The sequence below is a fragment of the Mytilus galloprovincialis genome, chromosome 8 (genome assembly GCF_965363235.1).
Source record: "Mytilus galloprovincialis chromosome 8, xbMytGall1.hap1.1, whole genome shotgun sequence".
NCBI classification, from domain to species: domain Eukaryota; kingdom Metazoa; phylum Mollusca; class Bivalvia; order Mytilida; family Mytilidae; genus Mytilus; species Mytilus galloprovincialis.
The window spans coordinates 21825801-21849856 of record NC_134845.1 but is presented as its reverse complement, the minus strand read 5'-3'; the positions used below and the strand labels follow the sequence as shown (position 1 = coordinate 21849856).

Genomic DNA, 24056 nt, shown 5'->3' with positions numbered 1-24056 from the left:
ATATCATAATTATTACCGTAAACTGGACACTATTTCATAACTTTTGGAGGACACTTTTTCAAAGGACATTATTATGTCTTAAATACATACACTTTGATCTAATCAATATGTCAAGCTCTAAATCGTCCTGAGATTTGAAAAGATATACATAATACATCAATATAACAAACACAATAAAAGATCAGACATCATCATGACAGTTGTGTCACAGTACATCATAAGAAAACACTATATAAATTAGTTGAAAAAGACTTAGCTCATCTGTTCATTACAAAACAGAAATTGTCTAGTGAAAACACAGACACACGTGGCAGCGTTAATATACACCCCCACAACAAACAAGACTCCAAGTTAAGACCTGAGAGTTGACGACAGCTAGTTTAGTGCCAACAACAACTAATAAAAAATGATGTTTCTAACTTAATGGCTTGTCGTCACAACGTGTTACGTGGGTGGGCGCAGGTCTTCTCTTGTGTGCTTAATGTTTATCGAATTATCCCTAATGTGCTTGTACGTTAGAGTTATGCTTTGATATAAGATTGGGATCGAGTAACGATAAAATCAAATATACCAGGTTTGGCCATGATATTGGTCACTAACTGTCATTAGTTTTTGTCTCCTCGACATTTTTGTCGTCACCTTTGGTAAGTCTTCTTTAACTGATGTTTCTAATCCCAACCTTGCTTGTAACTTTCCCGTTGATCTTCGTGGCAGCTACACTCCAGGATAAAGTGGTTAAACATTAGATGCTCCAGTTAAAATGACTCATTCTAATATGACGTGCTTCTTTCGCTTTATGACTAAACCCATGCTCTAAATCCAATATTTTTTTTTGGCACATGCGTATATTGACTTCTGCAGAATAATGAATTTTATCAAATTGGCATGCATTTAATATATTTCATTAACTTAAAACACTTCCAAACTCCTAAATGATGCATATGTTGTTACCAATTCATTTATTATGGCTGTAATTTGTTGCATTCTGAAATTGACAGATTTGACCTAGATACGACAACCGTTCATGCTGGCTGTTCCAAAACTCCTCCCTCTAAAAAAATCACAGTGCCAGCTGTTTGCTTCTTTACAAACAAAAAGGGAGGTTCATGGAAGAGCCTACACAATCGCTTTACCCTTAAACCAATCAGACATGGAAATTACCTTAATTGTCCAAATTAGAATCGAAATAACTGATGCAAGCTATACTTTATTGTAGTTTTAACATGGGTATGCATTATATTCGTGTTATTTTATCCCTCACTATCGCTCGGGCAAAAACAATCACGAATATAATGCCTATCCATGTCAAATCTACAATAAAGTATAGCTTGCATCAAATATTGTAGTTTTAACATGGGTATGCATTATATTCGTGTTATTTTAGCCCTCACTATCGCTCGGGCAAACATAATCACGAATATAATGCCTACCCATGTTAAAACTACAATAAAGTATAGCTTGCATCAATTATTTCTTAAGTAATGTTGGTGTAGCCTAATATTTGGATATCGATCAAATAACTTTTACTGAATTTAAACTGGCAACAATCTAACTGATTAAGTCATTGTTGTGTGCGCTTTATTCGCCGGTTTAAAAATGTCATGAAATTCAAAACAAAATATGTGGAATAGAGAAAAATGCCTTGTTAGGGACAAACATTTCTTTGTCTTTATCGGTTAGTCTGTTTTGGTGATATCCATCTGACGTTGCTCTGTACTTATACATCCCGTCATAGTTGCAATTGTTCTATGGTACAAGTTTTGTATTCGATCTCGTCTGTTATTTTTTGCGTATGTACTTTGTCTATATGCCTTTTGGGTTTCTTTTTTTACATGTATACGTGACTCTGTACTTATACATCATGTCACTGTGTTATTGTTCTATGGTAAATTTTTGTATCCGTGTCTTTTTTTGCTAATTTACTTTGTCTGTATCATGTATATGCCTTATTGTGCGTCTTTAGTAAATATGTTTTATGATTAAAATTATAACACAATGTTTACTGCTGTACCCCTACTTTTAATATTTTAACCTATTGTGTTTGTTTGTTATGTTCACGCATAGTTGTCAATATAATGGAATTGTATACGACTGTCATACAAGTGAAAGGTTTAGCTAGCTATTAAACCAGGTTTAAGCCACAATTTCTATAAATATAAGATAATGCACTTATCAAGTCAGGAATATGAGAGCTGTTATCCATTCGTTTGATGTTGATTTTGATTTTGTCATTTGATTAGGGACTTTTTGTTTTTAATTTTCCTCGGAGTTCAGTATTTTGTAATTTTCACTTTTTTTTCCATCATAGATACCAGGATTAAAGTATTGTACGCCTGAAGGACTCATCAGTGACGCTTGATTTCAAAAATTGAAAAAAAAAAGAAGTACGGAGTTAAATATCATTGATAATTCATGCAAATACTGAAGTAGTGATGACTGACTGACCCTGTCCCTCACTATGGCTGTATATTCACATCCCGGCTTTCAAATGTTTGAGTTTAAATGTTCCTGTTAAAGTTAAACCCAGAAAAGTGCCTCAATTTTTTTCATTTTTTTGCTTTATTCATTTTGCATATTTTATCATTTTGACTGCATTCAGTTTTGTTTGTACTTTAATCCCAACTAGAATATTGATCAAACTACAATACAAACGTTGCTTATAAATGGTTTCTTTGTCGCTATAGCCCATAACATCCTTTTACTTAACATTTCTGATATGAAATACAAAAAGATAAAAAGACAAAAATCAAAGTGAATACAATAAGAATCTAAGCAAGTCTGGGTGGTCAATAGGTGATCATTTTTGTAGGAATTGATGTGTATAGTAAAAAGGAAGTCGATGCACAGAGAATAGCACATAGAGTTCAAAACGGTAGGCATCATACACATTCAAGTAGGCGTTTACCAGTCACAAAACTCACATTGTCTGCGATAAAATGGTAGATTAGAAATGAACAAAACCGAAAGCACACATAAAATAGACACATTGTGTTGAAGTACAGCAAAAAAAAAATAGTGCATCAACTACGTCCCGATGTTGGAAAAGGAAGATAACAACATGACCAAATGACAAATAACATTAAAAAAAACTATTAAAATACACAAAACCATTGTGCTACACGAACTACCAAAACACGTATATAAATCCGATGATGCGATATGGTATGACCAGTTTCTTAATTGATTTTGATAAATTTATATTGCCAAACGTTTGTTTGTGTGTCGAAATGTGAAAGGTTGGAAACCATGTTTTTGCTGTAAACTGATTTTAAAACTAGTCCAGTGACATATTGAAACATTACCAGCTAGGGTAAAACTGGTGCTTCTAGCGAATAAATAACTATGTTATTGTGGCAACCGTCATGTTTTATATTCCAAGTTGAAATCCAGTGAGTAGATGCTTTTCTATTGGAAGAAAAGATGACGGGGTTATGATGACGTCAATACTGGATCATAACAGATTACAATTCAAAATTATGATGGCGTGTGTAAAATCTTCAGAAAGGTGACAATGATTATTATTAAAGGCATAGGTTGAGCTGAGGCTTGTTAGAAGCAACCCTCTTTCATAGAATTATGATAGAAAACATGATGGAACATCATTTCAGTTGAGAGATATATTCAAAGTAATGTTTATGAAACATTTTTTTAAAATGTATTTCCATTATTTGTATTCAAAATTGAATTGTTACATTATGTATGTCCCCTTCGCAAACTAATTGTGATATGTATTTGAATGAAGCATTTAAAAAGTAAAACGATTTTGAAATAATTTCTAACGGATAAATACTTTTTTCAAATTAATTGATCTGTTAATTATTTGTATTTTCAAAACGTAAATTTCCACACTGTTAGCAATATAAAGGTGGCCGGATTCTGTTGTTTTCAAAACAAATGATCCAAAGAACTGCAACCCAAACGTGCATTTGTTTGGATATTTGACGAATAAGCTCAACAATATTCTCCTATGAATAAGAAACAAGTTCAAATTTTAATTTAATTGACTAGAATCAACATCTTATTTTTTTCAGTTTAGTTTCTAGTTGTATAAATTACAATGTAATCACTTATCATAATATTCACAAAAACATCATCTTATATCGATCTGCAATATATGCTAACCTATAAAATCAAACTTTGCCTTCATAACGTTTCTTGTTTTTTCTTCCCTTGCAGCAACCTCTAATTCTGTGCCACAATAGTGAAAACTAACATTTATGAGTTGTTCTTTCATTTTGTCATTGGCATCTGGTGATAGCTGTATAACGAGACTTCCGAGATAAGTACACGAATCTTCTGTCACAAATGCTGGTGATTCGCATGTTGAAGCATACACTTCCAATAGTGCACTGTCTGCGCCAATATATGGTGCGTAATAAGCTTTCTCTGGTCTCGGTTTCCCTATTTCGATTTTTTCTCCTTTTTGCAGATGAATATCAAATATGTCATCGCAAATGTCCATTTCGTTGTACCTACGTCGTTTACTCTCAGGATGAACACCATCAACAAACACTTTGTTCATTACAATCCCGTATGTATATTTACATATTCTTGATGTAATCGCGTTTGGTTCGTGCCCAAAAAGAACTGCACCCTTCAGAACAGCTAACGAGCAATCGTCAGGATTTATTATGCGCATGTGTGGAAAGTTTGAAACTATAGCGTCCTTGATCACATATGAATCAGAATACCCACCCACCAGAAGGATCGTAGTAACACCTGTAACAGGCGATGTGTGAAGTAATTCGTTTAAGTGGTGAACAATGGCAGCCACTGAATTGTCAAACAACGATTTAAAGGTAGAAGCAAATACGAAAATTTTATCTCTTTTAAATTCCACTGCATCTTTCATCTCGCTTTGTGTACTGTGTTCTTGTACTGTTATATTATTTTTGTCTTTGAAGATATCGTATAAGCATGCCGGACATTTTAACGCAACGCTGGTCGTTTGTCCGGGTTCAAAAGTTCTCTTTTTCATTTCAAAGTCTAAGAACAGATCTAGAATTTCGTGTGGATATTTTGAGTTGGCTTCTTCTATTACATCAGATCCGAAAATGTTAATCAATAGATTTCTAAATTCCATATCAACTGTGGAACCACCCCAACAACCTCCGGAAGCGTAATGAACTTCCTGTAAAGCGCCATCCTCTTGTATTTCATGTACAGTTACATCAACGGTCCCTCCTGCAATATAATACAAAATGAATTCAAGGATCACATTAAATGAAGAAATAGCCAGATGTCACAATTTTATTTTTTATAGACAATACAATTAATAAGAAATTTAAATTTAAACGAAATTGAGGTATTTATTATTATTTAAACATTACTGAACGACAATAACAATCAAAACCAAGGAGTAAACAAAGACTCACAAAACCAAAAGACATTTACATCAATAGTTATAAATAATAAATATGACACAACACGAACTCCACTAAATCCCGGGAGTGAAATCAGGTGCACTGGAAGGGTAAGCATTTCCTGCACCGTATACGGCACCCGTCGTGTTGTTTCTTTGTTCAGTTCGGAAAGATTGAAGCTTTCTCGAGGTACTGCATGCCACTTACTGTCTTATTATAGCGGGAAATTGTAACATTTTGTAAAATACTAGCTCGGAAAAAACTAAAGTATTATGAATCCCTTTTGAGTTTATATTCGTATCACTTTTACATGTTTTTGTTCTGTTTATTTCTCTCAAATAAACGTTGAATGCCTAGACTGTCTTCTTGTATTGTAATTAATAAATTACATTAAACTACATGAATGCAAACAAATATCATTAAGTTAGTTATCCGTAATGTCGACACCACGCATTTTATAGAGGATATTCGAAGTTTACATTTATAAAATAAATAGATGTTACCTGTTGATTAAACAACAATCCGTTTTCCAAATTAAGTACACCCAACTAAACAATGATTAAAACGAAACATTATGATAGAATTCAATAAAGAAAATTTACATTTTCTTTTATTGAGCGTTCGTCGTTATGTATGTAGGACTCTAAAGTGCGATGGTCACGCTAAAGTGCGATGGTCACGCTAAAGTGCGATGGTGTACACTAAAGTACGATGGTGTATCACGCTAAAGTACGATGGTTGTTTGTTTGCTAAAGTGCGATGGTATAGCTCACTAAAGTGCGATGGAACAAAAGAGAAAGGATCAAGGGCACTAATTTTAATCAAAGAGCCGATTGCTCTGAGGGATACGATTGCCATTGTTTTCATTGACCCATTTATACATGTAGCTGGATAATATTATTTTCAAAACTAATTCAACTGCAAATGTAAAATGTAATTTACGTAATCTGAATAGTTACAAAATAGCCAATCCCGGTTAAAAGTGTATGAACAATGTACTCAGGCCTATTGTGTTTTATTTTTGTACTATCAATTCCAAGTTTTCTTTCCACAGCAGTCACTGAGACTCAGAGTGAGAGAAGTATATTTTTTTACTTCGTATCTTATCACCTATTTTCCTCCGTTAATTCTAGGAGGAACCCCATTCCTAACTCTTTAAAATATTTAATTTCCTTTGGGTCAGTGATCATGACTTCTTTCCGTACACATTCCTCGGTTTAAATTGCGATCGTTTTTTAATATAATACGACGTTTATCGACAGAACGAGTTAATTTTTCTGAACATGTTGTTGATTCAGAATTCACGGAAGTGACTCCCGGAAGGGAGACAACTCGAAACGTAATATGGAAGACTCCATTTCGCCTAAAGGGGTGTTAAAGTAAATCTTTACGATGTGGACTAAATTTATTTTAATTTAAATGATGCATATGATTTAAAATTATGCAACAACAATAATCCTCAATAGCAGACATACATAGAAAGGATCCCATGAGTTATAAATTAATCAATTTAGTGGGGAATCCAGAGCAACCATTTAACCTAGTACCCCTTGAAGTTAAGAAAACTATACGCATGCGCATAATTACCTAAACAAACCCTGTAGTAAGACCGTATAATATTAAACCTAAATGGTTCTCTATTTTTTTTATGGAAGTACAATATCAAATATCAGTTTAATAACGGTGACATATAAGTAAAACCCCACTTCAGTTCTTATATGGCAGAAATAGATTTATCGGAATTCAGAGAACTCTCGCATTTTTATCACAACTGGGGAATTCCCTCTGACGTGTTTCTAAATTTATAAAAACACTAAATATAAATACTGCTTACTTCTGATTTTCCGTGTTGTTAAAAACACGCATATAAGTCAAGGGAAATATTAAACATGAAGGTTATGAAAAGAACAGTATAGGAAAGTTGTTTGAGTTCAATACCTTTGTTTGTTTTTACCTTTTAAACCAAGACAATCATAACAATCTGAGATGGTCCTCAATGTTTAGAATAAAACGATTGACGTGAGGGCATTGTCCTGAGCCACTGGTATAAGTCTACAGATTGCTTGAAAGCAATCGTATCCCAAAAACAATTCTTTTGTGCAAAATCTAGTTTGCTATCCTTTAACATATAATGCGATAGGCTTTTACTTTACCGGTAGTCTTATGTGACTGTTTCTAAATTTAGAAGATGACCTAGTAATAATTGCTTAAAAGGTAATTAAGGTGTCACAAAATACTATATTTCTTTTAAATGAATTTGGAACAATTCGGTCTTTTGGATTGATTGTTGGTTGATTAACGTCCTGTGACAAATATTTCATGCATGTTCAGGATGAGGGGCGTATTGGATAATTGATGTAGCTTGCCGTTTACACAGCCAGCTTTCCTCTTTTTCGTAGCGAGTATTTAAACATGTATTTTACTACAATGTACCCACTGATATTTTAATGGACAATTTAGGATTTACGCTAGAAGACATGGACCTTAATTTTACGGACGTTTATACTTTTCAATAAAATTGACAATGTTTAAACGTAAACTTAATTTAACCTTCTTAATTTAACATTAATATGCATCTTTTCGCTTCCATATTTTTATTTCATCTCCCAGAATGTTCTTCTTGGTTTGTATAAACGACTGTTAACGTCAGTATCCAAGTACGTTTAGTACGTCTATACTTTCGCGGACCATCGCACTTTAGCGTATGAAAGCATCGTACTTTAGCGTACACCATCGCACTTTAGCGCGACCATCGTACTTTAACGTCCCCATCGCACTTTAGAGTCCTACATGTATATATGAGCCGATTATCCTTTGCAGAAGTGTTAACCTGAATAGCATGCTTCACACGGCAAAATTCATAAGTGGTGAAGTCATCATAGATATAGGAAGATGTGGTGTGAGTGCCAATGAGACAACTCTCCATCCAAATAACAATTTAAATAAAAAAAAAGTTAAACCATTATAGGTCAATGTACGGCCTTCAACACGCGGAGCCTTGGCTGCATGTACATGTCGTCGATCAATTCAGCGAAGTTAATAAAACTCAGACTTATTTCTTATAACATCAATGTATTTATATATATTTTAAGTTATGTAAATGTCACACAGTATAATTACATACCTCCCAAATCTAAGATAAGATATTTTGTTCCTTTTTCTAATGCAGTTGTAGACATGGTACTTCCGGATGCGCTAATGCACTGTGGGATATATCTGCAGTATAAAGCTGCTGCCTCGGGTTCCAATGCTAACGTCAAGTTTTCATTCTTGATACCTCCCTATAATATATAAATTACGTCTTATAAACAATTATCACCGTCTTGTCAGGACTTTGTCTGAGTCGCGAATGTTTATTACTAAGGGAGTTCAATAGGTGGGTTATTCATGAAAAGCAGAAGACAACCTGTCTCACTCCTTTTATAAATAGTTTATGTAATTTCCTCAGTACCTTGTTTTGTATCTTCTTTATCAATTAATCGGAATTAAACATGGGTAAACTGCTTTGTGTAATTTACACCGATTTATATAGAATAGATCTTTAAACACCTATCCAAATTATGATGAGATATGGCTTCATGAGTATTGATATAAACGAGAAAAACTAGGAACGCTATAAATAGAACTTGTAAGGCAAGATATATGACTGTTATAAGTTTTAGTATGGTTTGAATTGATTAATTGTTTGAAAAAGTTTAAATACAAAAATGTTTATAAGAAACATTTTGTAGGGTTTCAATAAGTTTTTATAAAAGGATAGAACAGATGTTTTCCATTTGTTTGAGTGTTTAATTTTGTTGTTTGCTCATGCCTTTACATAAAACAATTGACACAGTATGCCAAAGAATTAAGAAGAGGTATCCTCGCTACTAAAATGTGAATCTAGTAAGATTACGAGTAAAAGAGTCGAAATGATACTTTCATAAGGTAAACGATCGATATCCTGAATTGTTTTTCCATACCACCGTCTCTGTTTCTGCACACACAAGAAATTTCAATTGGCATAGATACACGATGTTCATTATAATCTCGTTTTCTTGTTTTTTTTTGTTTTTTGTTTTTTTTTTTTTTCTTGAATTTGATTTCGTGCAGTTTCCTTAATGCCCGCGTCACACTGTCCCGATTTTTATATACGATGGACACCCGAATGCGAAAATTGTAAGTTCGTACGAAGTTGGTCCCGATCTCGTTAAAATACCAAAAAGTGACCGAAACAAGTACGATGAATAACGAAGTCTATACGATGGTGCGGAAATTATATACGATAGCAAAAGATGGACATACGAAGGTTAACCGAAGACGGGTATTTAAGCTACATATCTCCGCCGAAGCCTACACGATGGATCACGAAGGCTACACGATGGATTACGAAGGCTACATGATGGATTACGATGATGGCGCGATGGCCATACGATGTCTAAAAGACGTCGTGTACAGCTTACGATGCATTTAAATTAAATGTGTTCTACCTGTTTTGAACTTTTTTATGATACGAACAGAATCTCGACAACATATCGTTTCTGTACAAGTCTGCCATGCATGGCGGGAAATCGATCTTTTTGTCTAATTCTTATAAAACTTAGTTTATTATTCCCTCGCCTACTACATGTAAGTTGCGTGTAGATAAAATTGTTATGGACACTCTAGAACCAAAATGCTCAAAACTTGGTATGGTGTTACTCGTTAAGAATATCTTAAGCGCTATTGACTTTAAAGTTCAAAGGTCAAGGTCACGGTGGCAGTTGTAATACAAGGCAATATCACCCTTGTATACACTCTAAAACCAATATGCTCTAAAAGATTTTAACCACATTTGGTATATTGTTCCTCCTTATAATGATCTGACATTTTTTACGTTCAAGGCCAAAGGTCAAGGTCATGCAGATGGACTTGTTTTTTCTCCTTGAAATAGCATAATACACAGGAAATTGGTTGCTCAGTTTTTACCTGCTGGTTCTAAAGACAATATTAAAGGTATTTCCAGTTACTGAATGTTTTGGTTGATTTCTAAAAAAATAGTTTATGTATCAGATATGCATATTCAATTTACCATTTTCTGCATGTGTCATATACAAATATAGTGTCCATATTTGTCCCCAATATGTTACATACGAGGGGATGCCACGCTCGGCATTGTCTTGTTTGAACTGTAAAATGTGTGCACTAGTCTGAATAATCACCCATAATTATGCCCATGTTTACTGATCTATCTTAAAGGTAAGGTAATGGGTTCGTTGATCCCTTTTATTCAAAAAGAGCTCTTTCCAGGAGAATATCATAATAATATAGACAAAAGGAAGGGTGTGGGGGAAAGCAACAAATGCGGCAAAATATGACATATAGAAAACAAAATGGTTATGGAGTAAACATTCGTGTGACAACTCAGACGATACATAAAAAATCCGAATAATGAAGAAAAAGTTGGTTTCCCTATATACGTGTACCTGCAGTGTTGGTGAAAGAGGCGCGTTTATAATTTTCATTATGTCACTTGATATGAAAAATTGACAAAAATTAAAATTTTACTTGTAAAAGTAAATCCTGAGCCTGTAATAGCTGCTCTTCTTGTTCCATTTGAATTAATAGAAACAACGCTGTCGCCTTTCTTGTTCAGATAGAATCATATGATATAAGCTCCATGTTTTGTGAACGTCTTTCTTAACTGTCGTATTAGACTGACCAGTGCATATCGCGCATGGCACTTTAAATTTATTTCAACGCGAAAATTAACTTACATTTAGCTGGATTTATTGCCGTCGTAGTCCATCTTGTCGCCTTCGTACTTTTATTCGATGGCAACACGACGGGATTACGAGGTCTTCACGAAGTCGTGTTGCCATCGTAAGACCTTCGGGAAGCTTCGTGATTCATTCGTGTAGACATCGTAATGTCAAAACTGCCCGATGGAAACGATGGAAACACGAATGCAATACGATGTTCAAAGATGCATTCTCGGTGACATTACGATGGTGAGGATGGTGATACGAACTCAATACGAACCCTCAACATCGGACTCACCTTCGTGGATTTTTTAACATGTTAAAAAATTTAGAACCCTTCCCGAAGTTGTCCCCGAAGGCTAGAAAAAGTGGCCGATGGTTCTACGATGGTTAAAGATGGCACTACGAATAGCCCGATCTGGATACGATCAGTCCCGATTTTGAAAATTTACACAATCGTGTTGCCATCGGCGTAAAAATCGGGACAGTGTGACGCGGGCATTAATGTTTGCGTTAATGTGATATTTTAACAAATATCTGTATTCTATGTGTGTATTTTACAAGTACTAGATACGTCTTAAAATGTGTATTGTATTCCATATGCAGGTATATTTGGATATTATAACGGTACTTCCAACATCCATATTGTCTAGTGTTTAGAATACATTAAGTAAAAGTCAAGAAATTTATATCATCCTCATTCACCTGATCTGCTGCCCGTCGCATAAACTGCTTTGCTTTGTCATTCCAAATGGCCGGAACAGTTACCACCCATTGTATCATATTCTCTTGAAAGAAAGTTTTATTGTCTCTGCCTCGCAGTCTCTGTAGCAAATGGTCCCGAAGATATCCTATCACTAGACCAAATACATCAATAGCTAGCATTTCCTTTCCAGTGACGTCATAAATCAGAGCTTGACTGTTTAAGTTCTATCGAAATATTTTATAATATATAAATGTTATATGAAAAACACATCAATTTAATTAATTTGATATAAAATAACAAAAACTTAGGTGAATCACTCATTAGACTATCAATTAAAACATAACTATTGGTGATTCACAAATTAACTTAATCAAACATTTTAATATTTCCACTGATTTTATTTCTGTTTCGTATTTACTTATCCAATTATCTATAAAATGTATTTTTATATAAGAAATGCATGTACCAAGTCAGGAATATGACAGTTGTTAACCATTCGTTTGATGTGTTTGGCCTTTTAATTTTGCCATTTGAATAGGGACTTTCCGTTTTGAATTTTCCTCGGAATTCAGCACTTTTGTTATTCTACTTTTTATCTTGTTTTGTTTCTTGACAAAATGAATAAGAATTTGATCATTTTTAACCAACAAAAAACATATTTGACAGACTGATATACAAAGTTTACGTCCCTGATAACGTTGCATAGATGCATATGTATATTTGATAACAACATAAAGTTTATTTTTAAAAAGAGATAAACCTTAACCTTTTTGTTTCTATTAATCGTTTTTTAAATATGTTTGCACCAGCTGCTCGAGGTCAAATGTTTATAAGAAGGATGAAAATAAAACGTACAATAACAAATGCAAGTAAAATACTTATATAAGGATAGTCATCTACCTCTGTTGTGTAAAGGATCATCTTAAATTTCTGGAAAAACATGTATTCAGCCCCATTGTCAGTTTCCAATATATCCGCATACTTCTTTTGGGCATCGTAACCAAATGCAACAACTTGTCTATCAGGGCCAATCAGAACGGCCGATGGAGCTTTTGTTGACAATCCACTGTTATGGGGCCAAAGATTGGTTGATATTTTCAGTTTGTCTGCTTCGTAGTCATGTCGGAAGGAAAATGCATACCCACTAAATGTCGTTCCAAAATCAATAGCTGCTACCAAGATTTTGTTGTTTTCTGTTGGATTCTTGAAAACAAAGTTTTCATGTAATTAGTACAAAATTAATCATAATGAATATCTACAAAACAAAAGATACAAAATCGACTATCAAAAATCAAGTCAAAATAAGGCAGAAAATACAGTGGACACATGACAAACATACAAAAGTTTTTATCATACAATATAATTCAGAATAAATTGGTGAATGTGTCAAAGAAACAACAACCCGACCACAACTCAGAAAACAGTGAAAATGAACGTCAAACTTACCTTCGAAACACACAAGTGAACTTATTTGGTCTCTTGTGGCAAGTTGTCTTATTGGCAATCATACAGTATATTGCATCTTCAAATACGGCAATCATATAGCATATTGCATCTTCAAATACAAATGTATATGTTAAATTTAAAAAAAAAACTATAACAGCCGTTCGTTTAACGATTACTTGTAATGGTTGATTGGAAGCATAATCGAGTGCACTTGGTAATTCACATGATGATGTTGAGATGATCAATAACTGAAGTACCTGTTCCTGGGCAAACATCGATGGTCTGTTCCTCTGTACATGACGAACTGATTGTCTGCCGTTTGATATCTGAAATACACACAAGAGTTTAATTGTTATCACTAAACATAAACTTAAAAATGAAGATTTTTTTAAGGAAATAATAACGGTTAACCAACTATATACATGTATATAAAGGTTATTATCATTGAATGTGCGCGTATGATACAAGTTTAGGGAATAACTGCCAGCGGATGCGTTCGCCGTCTGGGAAGTCAATATATCAATAATTTTTTATAAATAAAAAATAAAGCAAACAAAGAGGTACAAAACCTTTTAACTGTGAACACAAAACTTAATCACAGAATGGTTAGAAAAAATATTTACTGTTCCAATTTAACTTGAATAAACTCATCATAGATACCAGGATTAAAATTTAATATTTACGCCAGACGCGCGTTTCGTCTACAAAAGACTCATCAGTGACGCTCGAATCAAAAATGTTATAAAAGGCCAAATAAAATACGAAGTTGAAGAGCATTGAGGACCAAAAATTCCTTAAAGTTGAGTATGCTATTTTCCTTTGTATTCATTTCTTTAACATCTGAAGGGTCTTGTCACATAAAAATTGAAATTGTGAAGCAGGCGTATATACCTGTGGTATATTTGGATCCCTTTCCGAATATGGTGGTGGAGCTGACGCCATGATAGAATGCCCATCTTGCTGTAGAACTGGATATAATTGGTTTGGTTCTATACCTTGGGGATTTGTCTGGAATATATATAACGAAATAAAATGTCTATTATTCTTCCACTTCATTTTGTGTATAAAATTAATACACTAAATGATATTTTTTTTTCTCACTAAATTAAACTTACAAGTAAAGAGATTGCAACTTTTCACTGAAGAAAGAATGAATAATTTATAAACTGTAGCATTTAAATCTTGTCATGAGGATAAGCCCAATCCTCAAACAATACTTTTTCTCTTCCTGAACAATAAGGTAATATGACTAAATAGTGTTTTATCAGCAATAAAAACCACACTCACGGGATGTCCACTTTGGTTATAATTAGGTGTACGTCTACTTCCCTGTAAACAATTTCCCATTGTCAATCTGTGGTATAAAAAAAATAATTATACATTGTGTAATAGTATCCAAAATATTATCAGATTATAACATGGCATTTTTCATATCGCATGTATTATCAGCCCTAGGTTCAATATCAGCCCAAGAGCCGCATGGCTCGAGGGCTGATATTGACAGAGGGCTGATAATACATGGGATATGAAAAATGCCATGTTATGATCTTTTTATCATATGCTTCAACAAAAAAATAACAGATTCATATATTGATCCTTTTACGTGGTTCCAAAATAGAAGTTCGAAGATTAAAAAGATCACGGAAGTCGGACCCTAGATTTAGTACATTCGATATGAAATCTTTCTATCATATGTCTCAATAAAGAGAAAAAAATATTTTAATATGGACGAATGGATAAAAAAAATTATTCAACAATATACATAATGAACACTGTTTGGTAACTTTTTAAATTATGTTTGAAACTTTTAATAAATGCATTTATTTAATATAATAATTGTTTTTTTTTTTTTTGTTTTTTTTTTTTATTTTATTATTTTACACAATAATATACTTTCCAGTATCCAAATAATTGTTTTGTACACTACTTTTCTAATGTTTTTCACTGAAAACGTAGCACTGAGGTGTAATTTCCGGAATTTACCGAGTATCACCGGAATGCCATGTGATAAAGTTACGGAAAGGCATGTGATAACAATCGAAGCATGTGATAAACTTTTCATATCAGCCCGCTAAGCACCAATTCGAAAAATATGGAGTTTACGTTAATTTAATGTTAATATCATACAGTAAAAATTATATGTTATTTAGTCTAAGTATATGATAAAAAATGTTATTCGTTGTTTACTTCATTCTGGTAAATGTGCATATCATTAATATGATCTTCATTGGTCATATTGAAATGACGAGTTTTTTTTATTCTAATGAATAGGAATATATCCAACTTATGAATGTAATTACAGTAATTCCGATACTAAACTAATTTTTTTCTTCTTTCGTTTATAACAAATCTATAACGTTTTATCCACAAAGATATTTCATTCTGTGATTTTTGGTTTGAAACTTTATAACTCCTAACATATATAAAGTGAAGTACTTTCTACCCTCTACGTTTGTTAACCTTTTTTGTCACAGTTAAACGTGTCAGTTGCGCTGTATTAGTGTTAATGTTAGTTCACTGCATACGGCTACGGCGAAAAGGGACACAGGGCAATAATGCAAAAGCAGTACATTTCAGAAGGTTTTTTTTATAAACTAAAAAGGTTTTCTTTCAAAAGAAGGTCCATATTCGTGTATCTTATAATAACACTTTATATCGAATCCATGGTTTGTTAAGGATCCTATGACTTTAAATAGTAAGGTTACATTAAGTAGCTGACTATCATATGTTGTGTCATAGTATATATGTCTATGTCGAGAACAACAGATACATTAAATCCTTTTAAATTTAAGAATACAAAGGTGGTAATAACCATGTACTGTATCAACCACTCAAAATATATTACATTACGTAATAAAATCCCACCAATTATTTTACTTGGATTTACTGCAATGCATAAAGATATTTCGTCTTAAACATAATTTAGCAATCGGAGTAGTAACCCCAATAAACGGCACTGTAAAGGTTAAATCTGTAAACTTGCTTTTCTTTAGTTAACCTAATTTGTTTGTATTGCTAAATGTATTTTTTTTTTTCAAAGTGTTTTAAGACAGTTGGTAAGTCTGCTTCGGTAAATTGGTATATTTGCTTCGGGAAATCGGTATAACTGTTTCATATATTATAAATGTTTAAGTCTGTATTCGATTGTTCTAGAAATATGCAAATTTTGCATGATTTCATATATGGCGCCCTCTCAATCCTATTAGAATTATGGTTGAAAGATGGGCAAAAGATGGCCAAGTTGTTCATTAATTGTGCAAAATCATGCAAAGTATCCGGTTTTAACGAAATTATCCTACATATATAACGACAAAAAATTTAACACAACAAATTTAGCAAGATGTCACGGTGTAGACGAAAATATTTGCCGTACTGTGGAATGATAGCAAACATTAACAAACAAACAATCAGCATGTCTACATGCATAACAACGTAACAAATAGGACATTTCTTTCGAAAGAATTTAGGCTAAGTGAAGGCATCGACTATGGCGCTTAGAAGAAGAAAATACAAGCCCATTATCAAACAAAAAGAAAATAACAAATTAAGAGAATGCCATATCTTTGAAAGTTTACACGTAAAAGAAACCCTTGTAGATTTCGAAAAGAGAGCAGGCTTATGCCGCTACAAGGCAGCACTCGCACCCGCAAAGTGAAAGGGAATAAAATAAGTTACAATAACTTGTTTCCCAATCCACTATACACAAATATGTTTAAAACTAAACTAAAAATAATTGAATAATTGATATGCATACTGTATGTTACACTGAATTAAATGTTTAGTAGTTATTATAAGTGCACAAAAGCATTTAACCTTTATGTACTACATGACTAAGACATGATATGCCAGCTATGCTGGCACTTATGGTAGAAGCATCGTTTTGGGACAAAGAACGATAACTCTTTCTAGACGACCCATCTGAAAAGTTTCGTCACTCTCGTTAAATCTCGTACGATTTTTTTTTTTAATGGCGGCCAAATTTAACGTTTCAACGCGATCTTGTAAAAACGGGGCAGATCGGAAAAATTTCAATGTTTAATACGACATGAATTTCTATTTGTTTGCAAAAACAAGAATTCAGAAATTTTTGTAACTTGTGAAGCTTATTTAAATTTAATTGTACCACGGAAATTACCGAAGTGAGGACAACACCATCTGACGCCATGTTTCGTCTGCTTCAACATTCCATTATCAGTGAAGTCAAAACAAATTACCTAAAAATCACAGGTACTTCATTTAAAAGTCACACAATCTCAGTTAACGATAACATATTTAGTGTAAAAGTTCCGTCCAGGCATGGGAACACAGAAAAGAACTCCGCAAGCAATACATTTCGGATTTTTTTTTTTATAATGGCCATGCGGCATGCGGGGTAAACTACGGTGCACTGGTTGACCACGACTACTTATGTTCATCTGCCACATTATTCCCCAAATTAAGGAACAGTGATAATTATACTGTTGACTGGTTGTCACGGTTATTCATGGAGTCAATGGCGAATCCAGCATTTTTCATAAAAGGGGGCGCTGACGGGGTGCTCCAGTCATGCTTCAGGCTTCAGTGATTACCTATATAATCAACATTTTTTTCCCACGGACCGCCCCCTCTGGATCCTATGGTAGCCCACAGACTAATTCAAAACTTAACAAAAGTTTAGAACACAAACAAATATTCAAATAATTCACAATCTTCTAATTCTGTACTTCTTTGGCAAAATCTCAACAAATCTTTTCTATGATTATGTCACACCTTATACAGCATGTACAGTCCCAGGAGATGGAAACTGTTTTGTTTTCTCCCTCTTAGTTTATTCATAAAAGGAGACTTGAGTCTGAGTAGTACATTTAGAACTGACTACTGTATATATTGTATGCTCCCATATTGTCCAAAATTGGATTTTATTGGAAGATGGATTTATTTTAACCCATGAGAATGAGAACTAGGTATATACAGGGCATGTTACTTGGAAGTATGTGGGCTACATCCTTTAAAATTCAAGCTGCAACAGTGGCCTGCATATTTTATGCATCAGTTTAAACCTGATCAAAACATTTTCACTCTACCAAGTACTTTATCGCTATATCACTATCAGGTTCACATTTCAACCTATTTAGCAATACACACTTATGGTTATATAACCTCACAGTACCAAAATTATACTCAGTAACCAAATTGCACCTATTCAGCAAAAAAACCCTTCAAAAATTTTACAAAGTTTGCTTTCACCATGTGAAGTTATCTTATTATCATCTTTTTAAAATGAGCAAATTAAATTTGTTACCAGCATCCTTTTCTTAAAAAAAAATAGTTTAAAGTATTAAATAATGTCAAATTGTTTGAAATATTTGAAGAAATAAAACAAAATTTATGTTTATATCCCAGTTTTAAGAATTTGAAAGTAACCATACATGTAATGATGTATGGAATTTGGGTACTCACCTCATTACAGTATCATGGATTGTTTAGATGTAATTTCAAACCCATTTTTCAATGACTCTACATGGACTCAAAATTAAAATGGTGTATCTATATTGTAAACAAGGATAGTCTACAAAATTAGCATAGAATAAACTTTTGTCTGGTACATAAAAAAAGTTGGTAAAAAACTGACAATTTAGGTGCAATTTGGGTATTCTCATGTTAGCAACTTCACAACAGAACTACAAATTTGTTTTCATGACCAAAACAAAAAAAAGTACAAACCTAAAGGCAATAAAATGCTTCGCCATGCACAGCCTGATACAACCTCAGATGTATGTTTAGCATATAAAATATATTTATGTCAGTTAGAATCAAACATGTTTTAATTTTGGATCCTTTAAACTTCAATATGGACTAATTTAAAAACAGGTATCAGGTGAACCCATATATTTCTATTCAGCAGCAGTCTCTAACTACATATCTCCTTAATTTCATATGATAGTAAGTCCTAAAAAAATATTGAAAATGTGTACATTTAATTTTTTTTCTAGCTTCTCTCATGTGAAAGCAGTACCTTTTTAGTCACTATTTATGTGTTGCGTCTAAATAAGAATTGTAACACTTTATAGTGACTGAACAGGTTAAACAAATACTTCTCAAGAAACAGAAAAAGAAGAGAACTTAAAACAGCACCAGCCATGCCAGTATATGTATGAATAAAAACTCAGATCAGAATAACATGGACAATATGTTAGTTCTAATGTACTTGTGAATATATTGTGAGGAAAGATATCAATAATTCTGCAGATAATGCAATTTTATCAAGTGTTTTGTACATTTTCTGTTAAAAATGTTCATAATCAGTGAAACTTTCAAACAGGCTAAACTAAATTTTTATTACTGAAAGTTTCAAACAATGACAAGTGTTTTATTTACCAAATAACTCATGTGTTTCTGTGAGAACAAACAATCATGTGTAATTTTTGGAATTGAAGGGAAAGAAGATCCTTTTGCAGTGCACTTGAGCAGGTCAATTGTGAATATATACTTACTAAATATATTTTCTTCATCATGATACTCACATAGACATTATCAAGAAGTACATATCATTGGAAAAGTGCACAAATTACAGATAAAATATTAAATAAAAAATACCCTATTTTGAGTGCATCTCCTGCCAAATCACTATTTGTTGCATCTATATATAATACTAGACGAGTATAATCAATGTAAATAAGGTAATTTTTGGAAGAAAACCCCAAAATTTGGAAAAGAACCCTCCCCAATAATGTTGTACCAAAATCAATTCTAATCTTCCTTTTGTGTATTAAAGTTTCATAGATATCCATTCACTTATACTCAAGTTATTGTCTAGAAACCAAATGTGTCTTCTTGAAAACAACTATGACACAAAAATATGACATGATTACTTTTGTATGCTTGTATTATAAAAAAAGAAGATGTGGTATGTTTGCCAATGAGACAACTATCCACAAAAGACAAAAATGACACAAACATTAACAACTATAGGTAACCATACGGCCTTCAACAATGAGCAAAGCCCAAACCACATTGTCAGCTATAAAAGGTCCCGATAAGACAATGTAAAACAATTCAAACAAGAAAACTAACGGCCTTATTTATGTAAAAAAATGAAAGAAAAACAAATATGTAACACATAAACAAACGACAAACACTGAATTACAGGCTCCTGACTTGGGACAGGCACATACAAAAATAATTGTATTTCCCATTTCCATTCTCAATTTTATTCTGCTGCCATTTAAAAACTTGAAAAGTAAGCTACATCCTGTACATGTAACAAAAAAAAATATATATGCAAAAAATAACATAAAACCGACTCTTAATTAGTACAAAAAATTGATGTAGAACTCACAAACTGACGATGATCAGAATTACAAATGTTTGTTTATTAGAGTCTGATTTTTTTTTACGAAAGCCCTTCAGCGCTATCAATTAAACTTATTTAGTCAAAATTTAACACTAGTTTAAAGGTATATCATAACAAATTGGCAAATACAGACTTATTATCACCTTAAAAACTACTGTGTACGGAGTTACATGTGCGGTTTGGGAAGTTTTATGTTTTTAGATATATAAAAGTTCAATTTATTTTGCATTTCTGAAAGATAAAATCATTTTTGGTCAATATCAAAATATTTTTTTTTGTCGTATGCTTGAATAGATTTTTTATTCATCAATTTGGGAATCAGAATATTTTTTTCAGGAAAAATACCATTACCCCTCATGCCTTTTCAAGTTCAATGTTCGTTCCCTACACATTTTCCATCTGAACTTATAATTTTATTTTAGACATAAACAATATATTAATGTAGCCTAGGACATTCGTTCTGAACATGCATGAAATATTTGCCACTGGACGTTAAACAACCAACAACCTAATCTATATTTAGGACATTGTCTTAGTACAAAGCTGGCATTTAAGGTAGCGCCTTCCTCATATTACATATATACTGATAAGGTACTAAATAGATATTCATACTTACTCATGTATGAAAGCTTATTCCTTAATGTTTTGAAATGAAGAGCATATTAAACAGTAAAAACACCTAGCATGTCTTCAAACTTATCATATCCAACACGATGCATTTATTACGTTTTAGTTAGAAACTCAATAGCAACATTTTACCTGGGATTGTCATTTATCAATATTTAAAACAGGTCACGATAAGATTTAGATTTTCTAAAAACCTTTATCGGCATTCGTGACTTCATATTTAAAATGCATACTTGGCTAACATGTACTTGATTAATAGATTGTCTCCCCCTTTTTTATAAATAAATTGGCACCATGTGTCTCAATAGTTATTGCCGTTGTAAGGCATCTTTCGCCAATCAAATTATTTTCTAAGTATTGTCGGCAACAACTAAATACATTTAACTGTTTTTTTGCCTTTTTGTGTGTTGGGTTAAGAGCAATATTTTATAATCAGAATAACGATTTATCATTTATACATGTTATATAAAAACAATACGATAGAAAGAATAAATTGACTCCTTACAAGAGTTTTAATTGGTAAATACATGATTATTTAGGAGAGATTTTTCACTTTTGCTTAGATACAGTAAATTTAAAAGATACAGTAAACTGATAGAAAACAATTTTATCATAACGAGAGAGGAGATGCAAAGAGACAGATCGAAAAGCAAGTAGAATAAAAACAGAAAACACAATGTTAAAAAAGAAAAACGACCAAAAAAACCCAACATTTATTACTTAAAACAAAATAGTGACAAACAAAGATACAAATGTTTTTTATGAAGGAACAATCGTACTTTTCAAAAAAAAAAAAACTTTAGTTCAAACAAAAAGTTTTGATTTTGTACTGAAGAGACAGGCTTCTCGTTAAAATGTAAAGAAGTTACAATTATCTCTCTTTTCGTCCCTTTTAACTTTTAATTTGTCAGGGGGATAACTTTACCTACAAAAATATGATATGTTTTGACGTTGTAAAATACATATATAATAGTAAACCCATCAATTTACAAAAATCCTTATATTTTTCTTACCTTACTTGCTGCCAGTAATGTTGATAAGTAAAAGGAGTGTAAACTTCAGATTGATTTGCCTATTCGAATTTTGTTGTTGTTTTTTTTTTTTTTTTTTGAGTTCCAAACTTTAGTTTCCAATTGTTCTTGATGATGGTGAAGTTAGAAGCAAATGACATACACAATGAATTGGTATTACATATTCATGCACCCGAGTGTACATATAAATTATGTATATACCTCAGTTAAATATATTTGCTTTTAATAAGAACATACTTCCAATCATTCTGATAAAAAATGAAAAGTGAAAACAATAAAGGTTTGGTTTAAAAGGAAATTGTACATAGACATGATCACGTATAGTATAACATAAAAAAGGTACATATGTATAAATGTTTGATCATTTAAATATGTAAATATCGATTATGATTCAGTAAAAACTAAAGACACCACACTATCATGAATCAGATGGTTAACCCTCATATTCAACTTTACAAAATCACATGAATGGACAGGGCAACAAGGTAAACAGAGTGAAAGCGCCATTAAATAGAACTCCGAGAGTCACGAGCATTCATGATCATTACAACAGGTCAAAATCCGAGTACTTTCTTCAATCATTATCACAAACATTTTCAGACATTTAATATAATGATAGAGAACATTTAAATATATTCAAAAAATAAATGACAATTTAAAATCATTAATATCATTTACATCATTGTAAACATACTGGCTAATCGTTAAATGACGCAATGATCGTTGTTTTGCTATCATGATGGTAAATACATGGAACTACAAATACATATACATAGCGTGATACAAGTAGAGCTAAAATTTTGGGATAAATCTTATTAGATAGTTAACAAATAAATAAGACGGTAAAACAAACAGACATGGCTGGTGTTTCAATATATAAACAGTAACGAAACCTTAAAGAGATTTTACAAGGATATTTGGTGCAAGGTTGTTAAGAAATCTTTCTTAAAGGAAAGATAAGTGTAATTCAACAAGTAAATTTTATCTTAATTATCGATGCAAAGACGTTTTAGTATTGATCTTATCAGTGACGAATCTATGTTTCCCAATTGAATTGGGGGAGGGGGGGGGGTCGTAAAAAGGATTGATTTTTAAAATGGGATATACGTATGTCCTCTTATGACTTTTGCATCCCAACATTTCGATATCCATTAAATGAGAGATGATATATGAGAACTATATATCTTCAAAGAGTACTTGACCTCCAATTCATCAATTTATTCTGTTATTGAATATTGAATAATTATCAATATGAATATGAGTAATCTAAAACAACAATGTGTACATGTATAGTCCGTTTTAGTTTTAAGTTGCTACGTAGTAAAAGGTAGAGAGAAAAAAATCTGCAAAAGAATCTATTGCCTTGTTCGTTTACTACCAATGTGTATTCTTATTTGACTGATTGCAGGTTATTTGTTTTCTTATAATTAATAATAAAGTAATTTATAAACTATTTAAGATATTTAAATCAATTAAATGTAACACAATGCTGTGATTTAAAACAAAATGTCCTCACCTTCAATATTTAAACGGAGAAAAACTTCCGGTTCATGCATGATAATATTGACAAAACAAAATCCAATAAAGTTTAGATAACGTTTCACGACAAGATTTGATTTGTTGTACTAGTTCCTCGTTGATAACGATTTGATACAGTGTTGGGAATGTCTAGTTTTTTTTATAATTTCAATGTCAATATTGAAAACAGACTTGATTGTGTTGTGAATATAATTTCAGTCAACAACTTTATCTTGAGGGTATTCGGTGCTTACCAATCGTAAACTGTTGCAGTGTTCTTATAATGTACTTCACATTGAAAATGGTCAATAC

General features: G+C 32.5%; 1 protein-coding gene across 2 annotated transcripts; it reads right to left on the bottom strand.

Moving 5' to 3' along the window:
• Positions 1-3983: 3983 nt before the first annotated feature.
• On the bottom strand, positions 3984-23863 carry LOC143085326 (heat shock 70 kDa protein 12A-like). 2 transcript variants are annotated; one of them, XM_076261606.1, is made up of 8 exons: positions 23743-23863; positions 14523-14589; positions 14127-14243; positions 13493-13561; positions 12690-12992; positions 11789-12013; positions 8488-8644; positions 3984-5184 (listed from the first exon to the last, which is right to left on the bottom strand). In XM_076261606.1, the coding sequence occupies exons 2-8, from the start codon at positions 14580-14582 to the stop codon at positions 4118-4120; spliced, it is 1998 nt and encodes a 665-aa protein (XP_076117721.1). In that variant the 5' UTR covers positions 14583-14589; positions 23743-23863; the 3' UTR covers positions 3984-4117. The 2 variants fall into 2 exon arrangements, with proteins under 2 accessions (XP_076117721.1, XP_076117720.1); XM_076261605.1 differs by lacking the exon at positions 23743-23863 and adding an exon at positions 21185-21323.
• Positions 23864-24056: the final 193 nt, after the last annotated feature.